The sequence below is a fragment of the Pteropus alecto genome, unplaced genomic scaffold, assembly GCF_000325575.1.
Source record: "Pteropus alecto unplaced genomic scaffold, ASM32557v1 scaffold8, whole genome shotgun sequence".
In the NCBI taxonomy this organism is placed as follows: Eukaryota; Metazoa; Chordata; class Mammalia; order Chiroptera; family Pteropodidae; genus Pteropus; species Pteropus alecto.
This window is the reverse complement of record NW_006494609.1, coordinates 8,070,702-8,083,584: the sequence shown is the minus strand read 5'-3', so window position 1 is coordinate 8,083,584 and position 12,883 is coordinate 8,070,702. Positions and strand designations below refer to the sequence as shown.

The 12,883-nt window shown below is 39.1% G+C and overlaps 1 protein-coding gene across 1 annotated transcript in view; it reads left to right on the top strand.

Annotated features, from left to right (window-relative positions):
* Nucleotides 1–12,883, top strand: part of SEL1L (SEL1L, ERAD E3 ligase adaptor subunit) — a 47,536-nt gene that overhangs the window by 9,051 nt on the left and 25,602 nt on the right. The window contains exons 4-6 of the mRNA XM_006925500.3: nt 9,419–9,586; nt 10,978–11,083; nt 11,909–12,071. Coding sequence (XP_006925562.1) covers nt 9,419–9,586; nt 10,978–11,083; nt 11,909–12,071 — 437 coding nt within the window. The remainder of the gene's footprint in view (nt 1–9,418; nt 9,587–10,977; nt 11,084–11,908; nt 12,072–12,883) is intronic.

Genomic DNA, 12,883 nt, shown 5'->3' with positions numbered 1-12,883 from the left:
GTAGAAGAGTGCATGACTACCAGACTGCTCCCAGGTCCTGTCTTGCTTCAATTAGGATGCACTCTGGCCCAGATTTCAACATATGAGGCCTCTAAGTAATGCATATGGAGTGTGATGTCCACAAATGGGAGCCATTTCAGTTATAAAATGTCTCCAGTTTACTCTCTGGTAACTGCATAGCTTGTGTGATATTTTCTAGAAAGTCATGCCTCGTAAAATACATATTCCCAGGTTTCTGTGCAGCGAAAGTCCATCCTTTGTGGAATAGTAAGCATTCCATAAGTAAGGATTCTCCTGGTAGTAAATACCTCAAGTGTATTTGCCACAAGGTCTCTCGTTAGTAAATTTCTAAGATTTGATCGTGTTACCGCTCTGTTTTTCTGTTTCTTGGGCAGTAAAAGGAGAGAATGGATTGCAGGTGTGCTGCCAGCCCTTTCTACCCATCAGGATGTTCACTTCTTTCTTTAATGTTTCTGTCTCCTTTCCCTGATGCCTGGTACCTAACGGTATTAGTGTTATATTGCTTTATCCTAATATATATGTGTATGTATATGTATATGTATATATAACTGTGTGTACGTGTAGATGTGTGTGTGTGTGTATAAAACTGTATATATAGTTTCAAAATAACAGTGGCCACCTTACCACTAACAGCAGGACCACTGAATGCAGTTTAAGATTTCTTTATGGTTCTTTTTGTTTTTAGTATATATTTTACTAGGGATTTGTAATATGGTGTTTTAAAAATCATTTAAATATTTCTGTGTGGTTATACCAACAATCTTATATACATTTACATTCACTTGTTTGCTTTTAGTTTTTCAATAATTGCTTTGTTTTTTCCTTTTAGCTTTTATTATTAATGCATGAAAAGGCTTATGTTCTTACATATAACATAAATTACATATGCGTGGCTTTGTGTGTGTACAGTCCCAGCTACATTAGAACTGGGTATGTGACAATTACTTCTAGACCTGCTTCACTTGTCAGCCTCTCATCCGTGTCACTGCCATATTGATAGAAGTTCGGCATGCTTGCCAATCCCAGTGATATCATCCCCATGGCTCTTCCCCAATACCCTTTCTCAGGACCTCTGGACCTCTGAACAAGTTCTCCCCACAGCTCGGAATACCTTTCTCACCCCATTGCTCAAATTCATCTATCACATTTCTACCCATTCATAAAGAGAAACTTAACTTTCTTCTTTCTAAAGCGGATCCTGAACCACCCAAGGTAGTTGAAGAGTCTCATGTATGTAAGAGCTTCCTATCTGGTGTCCTTGCTTTTACCACCCCGCCCCCCGCCCCGCCCCTTCATCATCAGTTCTCTAACAGTAGCCGGACTGATCTTCCTGTTCAGAAGCCTCCAGTGACTTCCTGTCACATACAGAATAAAATTCAACTTCTTAATCTTTGTTGATGAAGGCTTACATGATCAAGCCCTTTCTATCCAACTTCCTCTTCTGCCACTCCCCTTCACTCACATGACTGCAGCCACACGTGCCTTCTTGCTGTGTTTTGAACATTTCACACTTATTCCCAGCTGTATTGGGGGTCCCTAAGACCATACTCCCAGGCTCTATGATTCTCTAGAAAGACTCAAGACTCAGCATACAGTGATAGTTACAGCTGTGATTTATTACAGCAAAAGAATACAGAGCAAAATCAGCAAAGGGAAAGATGCATGGGGTGAAGTCTTGGGGGAATCAGGTGCAATCTTCCTAGGGTCCTCTCCCAGGGGAGCCACACATTACATGCTTAATTTCCCCAGCAACAAGTTGTGACAACACATATGAAATGTTGTCTACCAGGGAAGCTCATTAGAGATTTAAGTACCTGGAGTTTTTATTGGGGGCTAGTCAATGTAGCCACTCTCTGTCTAGCACATACCAAAGTTGTGGACTCCCAGAAGGAAAGCAGCATAAACTGTATTGTTTATACAGTTGAGAGCAACTCTTAGCAGTTAGGGTAGTTGGAACCCTTGAGAGAGCTAGATTCCCAGACACCAGCCAAGGGCCAACCTTGTAAGCAAGCCATTTCAAGGATAGAAGTTTAGGCCTGCTGTGTTAACTCTTCTCTGCAAAGTCTACCCCTTTGGTCATTGTCCAAGTTGTCTTTATAGCAAAGTTATTATCAGTAAAACCCAGACAATAGAGAGAGACCAGTCTTCAGTATTAATTTCATTCATGCCTTTCACAGGTCCTGAACTTAGCCAGTTAACAAATCCCATTAATCAGAAAGGTCTGTCTTAGAAAGTGGGTGGCTTCCTCAAGTTTCTGTATTAAACTTGTTTACCAGGCCCTAAGTATCAATTCAGGCCCAGCAACCTCTGGCCAGTAAGTCGAAGCTGACTTGGAAGCCTTCCAGGGCTGAGGCAGTGGCGTGGCAGTCAGAGCACACATACAGAAGTACAGCCCTAGAGGGTACATGTGGTAACCCTGAAAACAAAGAGTTTACAGTATTGGGGCACCCCGAGCAGGATTTATATTAGGCAGTAGGATGTGGCCTCCCACCACAGGCGTCTTGTCCTAGGGTTTCCAGTCTAAACCAAATAATTTCAGTCCTCGGTTTCAGAGGGACTGCCAGTCAGTTTCAGACAGTTTTGTGGTCCGTGACACCAGGTCATCCCTCACGAGTGTGGATATCTGGAGGTTTTCTGCGTGGGAAGTGCGGGAGCTGGGCCACCTCTTGTTCCCTGCCCCCTCATCAGCCCATCAGGTGTGATCGTGGGCTCAGCAGTCTGAATTCAGAGCACTCTCAACAGTTTGGAAAGGTGCACAGAGGGAGAAGTTTCCAGAAATAGTTCCGAAAAACAAAGATCACAATACCCTTTCTCCCTCGTGCCTCTCCAGGTGTGGGGGTTTGGGTTTATTTTTCTTGGTTCTTACAAAATCAGTGTTTCCAGTCAGTAATCGTAATTTTATGTATTTTTCAATCATCGCTTACTCTCACCCAGACCTTTCGTCTGGAAGGGTTGCGTGCAAGGGGACCAGAACAGCTACCCAGAAAAACGTCTTTAAACAGCTGGACCAGAAAGACGTCATGTTCACGAGTTGGTCAGGACAAAATCCTGAATTTTTAAAAAAATTTCAAAATGGGTTTACATAACCGCCTCCTTCCACCTGGATCACTCATCTAGTGAGCGGCCTAGAAAAGGTCAACCCCTCTTTTGAGGACAGCTTCATTGAATAATCAGATTGCACTAAGGTGTGTGCAGCCGGGGAAAGGTGAGTTAAGCGGAGTCAGATAATCAGCCCGTTGTTGCATAAGAGCAACAAAGAGAGTCAGACTAGGAGTCAGCTGCACTGAGACATACTCCACGGGGGATCGGGAGTCCTTCTAACCTGTCAGCAGTCCCTGTGATGTGTCCTCTCCCAACTTGCAGTTTGGGACAATAATAGTCAGAAGTCAGTCTCTGTCAGAATATACAACCAGTCAGCAGCTTGATTTCAGATGGTCTCATCAAAGAACAGGCCCTTTGCTGTAGGCATTTGTATGTGACCCAGACAGTTTAACTAACTGAGCATTCGTGATTTCCTCACAGTGTAGGGCCCCACAGAGAGGTGGCCTGATATGCAGAGGTCACAGATTCTGAGTTGTGTTTATCGAGCCTATGCCTGCTTTCAGTTCAGTACAGCTCACACTGAGGCTGGAAGCCTATACCAGACAGTATCAGGTCGTAGCTTAGAATCAAGTTCAGGCAATTAGGATCTGTAAATTCAGGAATTTTAAAAAGCCAGGGGCTTTTCTACACAGCGGCAAGGGCAAAATGCTGCAGAAAGTCCAAGTGGCAGGCAAGGCTTTCCTCCACCCTTTTTGTCTCATCTATCTGTGAGTCCAGATTGACCCGCTCACAGATATGCATGGTAGTGTCTACAGGTCAGACCTCTGCTTTCACAAGCACTCATTAGCAAACTAAATCTGCTTTTTAGAACTCCAAATTATATCTTCATCTACATAACACCTCTCTTTTTAAAAAAAATTTTAATTTTTTTTTCAACTACAGTTTATATTCAATATGTTAGTTTCAGGTATACAACATAGTGGCTGAACTAAACATTGATATAACTTACAAGGTGATTCCCCCCAATTACTACCCACCTGGCACTGTACATAATTATTACAATATTATGGACTATATTCCCTGTGCTGGACTTTACATCCTTGGAACTATTTTGTTATCACTTCCCTTTTTTAATGTCTCCCTTTTTCCAGAGGCTCCAATTGTCCATAGTGTGGGAGAGGGGAAATTTCCCCTCTTTCTTCTCATTGTTTTTCTGGCTGATTTAATCATGAAATTGACATGAGACCGATTAACAGGAGATATAACCAAATTTATTGCATGTGTACATATGGGGTTGCATTATAATATGAGTCCGACAGAACCCAAAGGCGTCACTTTTAGCATGGCCCAAAGCAACTTCGGAACCCAGCAAGCTGATTCTCTTGGAATTGAATCTGACGTTCTCAAATCCCACAGGTAACTTTGACCTCTCACAACAGATAGCAACTCTGCTGCTGCTACATCCCACGGATGACCCTGTAACAGTTGGGACCCCAGAGGTTTACCACACCTTATCCCTCACCTTCCCTTTCCCAAACAGTGCTTGCACCATATTTCAATGCTTGCCCCATATTTCAGTGAGTCAGGGTCATTCTAGAGAATCCCACTTCTGATGCCAACTGGTGTCAGGGGTTCCCCAGACAACCTCCAGGTTGGACGATTTGCTGGGCGGATTCAGCATATAGTCATACTCACAGCTGTGATTTATCATAGTGAAAGATTACAAAACAACCAGCATGAGGCATAGTCCAAAGGAAACAAGGTGCAAGTGTCCGAAGGTCGTCTCCCAGGGGACACACTTAAATCCCTTAGCACATGTGACAAAACATGTTAAATGTTATTTCCCAGGGAAGATATAGATACTAGTCACGTAGTCACTTTCTGCTTAGCATGTACCAAATTTGCAGACTCCCAGAAGAAAAACAGATGTTGAGCATAAATCACATTGTTTTTACAAACAGTTTAGGCACAAAGAGTCACTTCTTTCAGTTAGGGTGGTGGGAATCTATCTAAAATCTAAGTTCCCAGATGCCAGCCAAGGGCCCGTCTCTCAGAGGATAACAGTCATGCCTGTTGTGTTTACTGTTTTCTGCACATCATCTCAACGTTTGTTGAAAGCGAACAAATCAGTGACCATCTAGAGGGGAATGATTACACTGGGGTACTCCCTAATATAAAATACTTATAGTCATTTTAAAGGGAACATGTTTTGTTGCAAACGACAAAATCCATCAGGCGGTGGCAGAAGCAGAGTTTTGTTTATTTGGCTCATACAACTAGAACTTCACAGGCAGTTCAGGGCTTGTGCCATCAAGGACTCCAGCTCCATCTTTCTCGCGTTGTCACCTTAGTAAATTTGCTTCATCCTCGTGTTTGATCCATGTGGTCACACCTGGTGGTGTCTGTACCTCCAGGCCCTTGGTCCTCAGGAAGAAGTGGTGCCTGCATAAGAAGAGGGAGCCTCCCCCAGAAGTCATTGGTAGAACTGCCATATGTCTCCCTTGACCATTCCTATCACTACAGAAAGTGAGAAAGGGATTCAGAATCATAGTGAGCCTATCTGCACTGTCTGCCACTTGGAAGAAAGCCAGTGTTAAGTGAAAATGTCACATTGAAAATAATTCACTTAGTATGATCTTAGATTGGTTAGGGTTCTGCAGAGAAAGAGAACCAGAGGCCATCTGCTGGCAGAATTCCTTTTTCAGAGGAGATGGCTTTGGTCTCTGAGGCCCACTCACACTATGGAGAGTAATCTGCTTTACTCAAAGTCCATTGATTTAAATGTTAATCTCATCCGGAAAACACCTTCACAGAATAATGTTTGACCAAATATCTGGGCACTGTGGCTCAGTCAAGTTGATAAAAAACTAACCACCACAAGTTTCTTTCTATCTGGGCACTGTGGTTCAGCCAAATTGACATAAAATTAACCACCACGAGTTTCTTATGTGAAAGAAAGACCATTCCCGCCCCCCTCCCCACCTGCATATGTTTGTAAGTTAAAATGACTTCTTTTTTATTAACAGCCATTACCTTTGGGGGGGGAAAATTTGCAGTGGTAGCTAAATATGACTGATTTTTCTTTAATTTTGTATTTTTCTATTGCTTAGATTGTCTTTTCTGCAATAAATACTTTATCCTTATAGTCTTAAAAAGAAGAAAAATTAATAACCAGCATGTTGCTCTATTTCGAATGGCACAGAAGGAACTGAGTTTAAACTTACTAAATCATGCTTAATATTATGTTCTGATGTAAGCACATTAGTTGAGTAATAGGATGGCATTTCTACCTCATTGTCATTTGCATGGGGGGGGGCAGGGAATAAACAAACCTGGATTTAGTAATCAGAGTAAACAGAATTAAATGGTTAAGGAAACATAGGTCATTGCCTACAACAGGTCCTACTGTTGTTTCTTTGGTTTTACAAGAATTTATTTGTAAGAAGACCTTTAGGAGACCATCCTCGTGAGAAAAGTACCCACAAGGGTTTTTGACACTCTGAAGAACTATCTTTAAAGCCATTATTTAGAGAAACTCACTTTTCTTAAATAGCAGTATTCCTGAGCAAGTTTCACTCTATATGGTTCCTGACAGTGCGTGCTACCTAAGTGTTAGGAAGCTTGTCACTTTCTTCTGGGCCAGTGCTTCTATTTCTACTTAAAAATTATGAGTTATTTTTCACAGAACTGAGCTTGTATGAACTGATCTTAATGTTTTGTTCATTCTCCATATGACTACATTTCATTTTTTTGTCTGAAAAGTACATTTTAATCCTTAAAGCACTGCCTGTCTTTCCCTCTTTAACATATGTAATTTCTCAACTGCAGTTAGCAGTTCTCAAGCTTGGTTGAATGCAGTCTGCTTGTAGTAAATTACCTAACACTAGTATTTTTCCCTTAAGAGATTATCAAATACTATTTCCCAGCAAACAATAAATACCTCTTAATCTGGCCTGTACCATTTGCTTTATTTCAAGTATGGTTTAAATTAAATCATCATTCTTAGTACTTTAGGGATTTTTGATGACGGTCGGTTGAGTTTTTCTTTCTGTGCAGTAAAATTGATGAACACTATGGTAGTTGTCTTGAGGTGAATAGCTTTTTAACATTAAATAATTGTGTTTCAACTATTTTGACTACAAATATATTTGACTAAAATGATATTACTGTTGTATATTTGGAAATACAAGATAGCTTCAAACAAGCAACATAATTAAATATATAGTTTTCTTATTAACAGAACCTATAGATACAGTATCTTGCTTTAATGCAGGGTTAAAAACATCCTTTATTAGTATGTCCCTAGAAAGCAGATCTGTATCTCTCAACTATCTTGTCCACGCAAAATCACAAGAGGGAAATTGCTGTTACCCTTTAAACTTGTTTTAAAATCTTCCAAAAGTTACTTACTAGGACTTGCTTGTTTCCAGTCAATTATCTCAAATAGATATTCCTCATAGTAGTGTTAATTGTAGTTAATTTTTTTCCCATGAATAAATTCTGTAAGAATTTTAAGGCTGTCATTTTAAAAACCACCACAAAAACAGTGCCAGTTTTGAAAACATTAATCACTGCTCTGGCATAATGAAGCTGACTGATTATGTAATTTAAGTTAATGATAGCCAGTAATCAAATCTGACACTTAAAATGAACAGAGCAGTAGGTTTTGAATCAGGTGTTCTGAATCTAGAACCTAAACCCTTAATCACTAAGCACTGCAGCCTAATTAAATTCTCCGTGTAGAAGCAACCAGCGGAATCCGATGTGTGCTCGTACTGAGTATGGTTCTGGCTCAGCCCTATCCTTGTGGTCTTCTCATCTACCTCTCACTCAACATTCATATGCATACTTTTGGCTTCAAGTTTATCTATAAACTGGAGAACTTTCTCTTTGGCTACAACTAAAAAGATGTCTAAGGCATCTTTACCTCTTTTTTTTTTTTTTTTAACAGCCGCCTCGAATGTAGCAAGATTAGAGCTTAACCTGTCTCTGCCCTGATCCGTTTTCTCCCTGAACAGTAACCTACTCCTCCTTCAGTGTTCTCCACCTTAGTAAGGACAACCCTCTCACTTCCTGAAGCCTAATACCTGATAGACTTCCTTGACTCCTCTCATCTGCACATTTAGTCAGTAAATAGTACCATACTACTTCCTTAGCATCACTTGAATACTTCCTCTTCTTTCATTCCATTATCCTCTTCAGGCTTCCATTACCTCTTGATTAGACTACTGTCATAACCTTTAAACTGGTCACCTGCATCCAGCCTTGCTTCTCTCTATTCCATTGCCTACTCTCTCAATAAACTGTAAGTATGAGCATGTAACTCCTACTTAAAACTCTTAGTGAGTTTCCACTGTTCTCAGGATAAAGTCCAAACTCTTTAATAAGATTTGTCAGTTCCTTCCTAGTCAGGCTTATTTGTGCTTCTTCATTCAGCCTCTTGTCCACTCTGGCACTCACATTACATGTTCTAATGTGCTGAACTCTTTATTTTCTCTAATATGCCATGTTTTCTTTCATTTGATCCTAACACACACAGTTCCCTCTGTCTATAATACTTCTTCCCACCATACCCTGCAGCCTTTCAATGAGCCCCTGCTCGTACACATCCATGAGGTTCAGTGTCAACTTCAGTCCCTGACAAGGGAGGCTTTTTCCATAACATCGATCATACTTTTGTTTAATGTCTCTCTTCCTTGCTAGGCAGTAAGTTCTTCGGAGCACAGTTCTCTGCTCCACCTCATTTCTACCACCTGGTGTAATTCCCAGCACTGAGGAGCTACCCAGAAAGAACTTATAGCACGAATTGGAGATGTGGTCTCTACCCCTTAACAAGCTCAGAGTTTAGTGGTAGCTAGAGTGTGGTAAAGAAAGAACCTTAATACATATGATAAGCGCTCTAATAAAATGCTGTGGGATCACAGAGGAGTACATGAGTGATTAACTGCCTGGGGGAGCATTTTCCCTGTATAACTATATTTTTGAAGAAATCGACTTGCAGCATCCAGATAGAAAAAAGGAGAGTTATGCAGAAGAGAGAATTGGTTCAGTTGCATTTGCCTTATTTTTTGCTCACTGATTGGGCAGGAGTCTTACAGCAGACAGGTTTCTGAGGTTATGATATCTCAAGACCTTCAGAAATTCTAAGTTGGATGTAGAGCTGAGTAGTCAGCTAGCCATGCTCACTAAGTTGACTCACCCTCAGGTCGTCCCTAATCAGAATCGGTGCTGGCCCTTTACGTTCCCCATTACAAATCATATATCTTTGTCTTCAGATTCTAATAGTTGAAATTGTCAGCATTAAATCCACGAATACCAGAGGTTCTGTTTGTTTAGATTTTTCTTTTCTTCTCAGCTTTGACCGCCATTGAAGGCACAGCGCATGGGGAGCCCTGCCACTTCCCTTTTCTGTTCCTGGATAAGGAATATGATGACTGTACATCAGACGGGAGGGAAGATGGCAGACTATGGTGTGCTACAACCTATGACTACAAGGCAGATGAAAAGTGGGGCTTTTGTGAAAGTAAGTATACTCAGTAGGAGGAATGTCCACACTGCTTTATGTCTTGGAAAATAGCTTTAAGGCCTTTTCTTAGCCATCTTTTTTTTTCCACCCCAGTCAGAAATGGTCAGTGATGATGACTTGGTGGTAGCCTGAATGGACTTAAGCACAGGAAGCATGCAGTGTACTTACTTATCTCCAGCCTGTCACTTGGGCAGCTTATCACACTTGTGTCTTATTTAGGGCTGGTTTTCCGTTGGTGTGCACACACTGTTCTGCAAACCCACAGGCAGGATGCTAAATTAATAAATGTAAAACATTTTTTGACAGTAAAGAAACATTATTGAGAAGGTTTATAGTGGTCAGAAGAAAAATGAATAATACCTTTTAAAAATACTTTGAGTGAAATGCACTATGCTTAGGGGTTGGGGAACATTTGACAAATGTAGTATATTTAACCTTTCTACATATCAATGTCAATATAAAGGGGCTGACCTCTACAGGCAAGGTATGTTGTCAGGAAAGACTTTGTAACTAATAATGAAGAATAGAAAATCTTGAACATACCTCTTTGATACCAATTAACATTTTTAAAATAGTGGCTCTGACAGGGTAGTTAGAACTACCTATGATGTTCTCTAGAAGAGAGCATCAAAGGTAGCCGGTCCTTGGGTGTGGGCTGGAGTATGAGGTGCACTAATGCAATACAATCAGATTTTTTTATACACAAGAACTCAGTTCTATTTCTGTTAGTATTGGTCCTAATGAAATATTCACAAGTCTCCTAATGAGTTCTAGATTTCTGTTAAAATGCCGTATTACAGTAGCAAAATAATTTTGCAGATAACTAACAGTTCTGTGATTTTTGGTGTTGTATCAGTGCATAGAAAAAAATACAGAGCTTTAGCATTAGATCAGGATCTACATTTTTAAAAAAATCAGTTTTTTACAAATTTTTTATTACATAATTAATCAAGTACTTTCTCATAAAGATGAACAGCATTTTGGGTGAGATTAAAGTGTCCTTTGACTATAATAATATTTTTTGACTATTGTTTTTTAATGTCCTTCTGATTTTAGCTGACTTTGGCATATAATCATAAACTGTTACTGAAATTTTAGTTGAATTATATAAAAAGTTTTAGAATTACTAACAGAAAAGTACCTTCCAATAGCAGGTTGATATTGCTTTCTCTAAAAGAAAGTGATTTAAATGAGTTTTATTTTTTTAAAAAAAAATCTTTTGACAGGTAAAGTCCACACTAAATCATATGTCTTTAGAGTCAGATTTGTAATTAGTGAAAGGTTATTAATTGTTTGTATCACGACCTGAAAGAATAGATACCCATTTTTGCTAAATGATCAGTGTAGAATTACAATCCACTTAAATGTATCTGACATTTTGTTTTTAGCTGAAGAAGAGGCTGCTAGAAGACGGCAAATGGAGGAGGCAGAAATGATGTACCAGACCGGGATGAAAATCCTCAATGGAAGCAATAAGAAAAGCCAGAAAAGAGAGTAGGTAGCACTGCCAAGTCCATTCCTCCCCTGAGAGAGGCCACTACAGAGATAAACAGCAAAGCGCTTTTTTGAAAAGTGTATTGCCCAAAGCAGAGGATTTCTTAAGTTGCATTATGAGAAATGTATGATATATGGGCATCAGTGGCATTGCTTTGATCAGCTTTTAGTTTGTTGGGGTAAAAAGATTATAAATATTAATCACAAGAATGAACAGTAAGCAAAATGGAAATAATTGATGAAAGGCGTGGTAGTTTCTAAGACGCAAGACTACTTATGCTACTCAGAATTTAAATGCCATAATACGTAAGGAATTGCCAGGTGTTTTTCTTTTTGCTTTGTAATTTTTTTGCAGATAAAGATTAGAATTTACACTTGGAAAGAACATAAAACAAGCGACTGTCTTCTAACACTTTATGTCCCTTCAGTTTCAGCTGACTTTTGTTAATAGTCTACAAAGATTTAAAAAGAAAATTGCAATGGTTATCATTTTCTTTTTTACTGAACACCATATTATTATAACAGTTCTCTCATTGCAAATCTAGTTAACTTTTTTAATAGACATTTTTAGGTTTACTATTAGTGTAATTAGGATATATTATTGCTAAATGTATTAGGATAACAGAGAGAACTGATATCTTAGGTAAAAACAAAGTGGCCAGAATGTTTTCTATATACATAAGTACCATGACTTAATAGAAATAAATATCAGAGGAATTCTACAGAATAGGGAAATTAATGTTTCATTTTTGTAGATCTTGAGGGAAAAATTTAATGAAAGTCTAAAATATTGCTAATTTGTTGTGTAATTGTTTCCATTTAAAGAGCATATCGGTATCTTCAGAAGGCAGCAAGCATGAACCATACCAGAGCCCTGGAGAGGGTGTCATATGCTCTTCTGTTTGGCGATTACCTGACACAGAACATCCAGGCAGCTAAAGAAATGTTTGAGAAGTTGACCGAAGAAGGCTCTCCCAAGGGACAGACTGTAAGTGTGCTTTTGTTGGAGGATCTCGCTATACACAATACTCGTTTATTTTAACAGCAGTTTATTCTTTTTGCCCTAACTTCTTTTGACAAATAAGACTGGAAGATAAAGTATCTTTAAATGTTAATTTTGTGCAGATCATTTTACCAGTCTTCTTAGTCGTTTTCCTTAGTGTGAGAACATTTGTAGTCACTTAAGGCATTTTTGTTGTTGCATCTTGCCACAGTTATATTTGTAGTTTTCCAAATTCTATCTGTAGAGAATGAGATATGAACATAATTGTTTTTTATTGGAAATTACTCACCATTACATTTTTTTCCCAAAGGTCAGATGCTGTAGCTCATGTTAATCGTGATGTTTTTTAAAAAATGTATTATAGAAGCAGTACATGTCCATTACAGGAAACTGGAAATACAAACTAAAAAAAATTAAGACAATAAACATCACATATGTACCAACTAGACATGAGCATTGGAAGCATGTTAGTTCACGCAAACCCCTAGACCGTTCTATGTGTAGGCAGACACATGTGAATTCTTTATTAAAATAAGATGTCACTGTCTGCTGTTTCATAATGTGCTCTTTTCAATCAACAGCCTTTTCCTTTCTATATACAAAGTAATATAGTAATTTTTTACATCATATAATACCCATACCATATTCACATGGTGTTAAACAAAAACATTTTCTTCATTCCTCTCTTGTCCAAACCACTACCTAGTCCAGGACTACACCTTATGTTTGGTGGTTATTTCTAGTATAGCCACCCACTTTTTTTTTTTTTTTTTTTTTTTTTTTGGGGGATAGGGGGT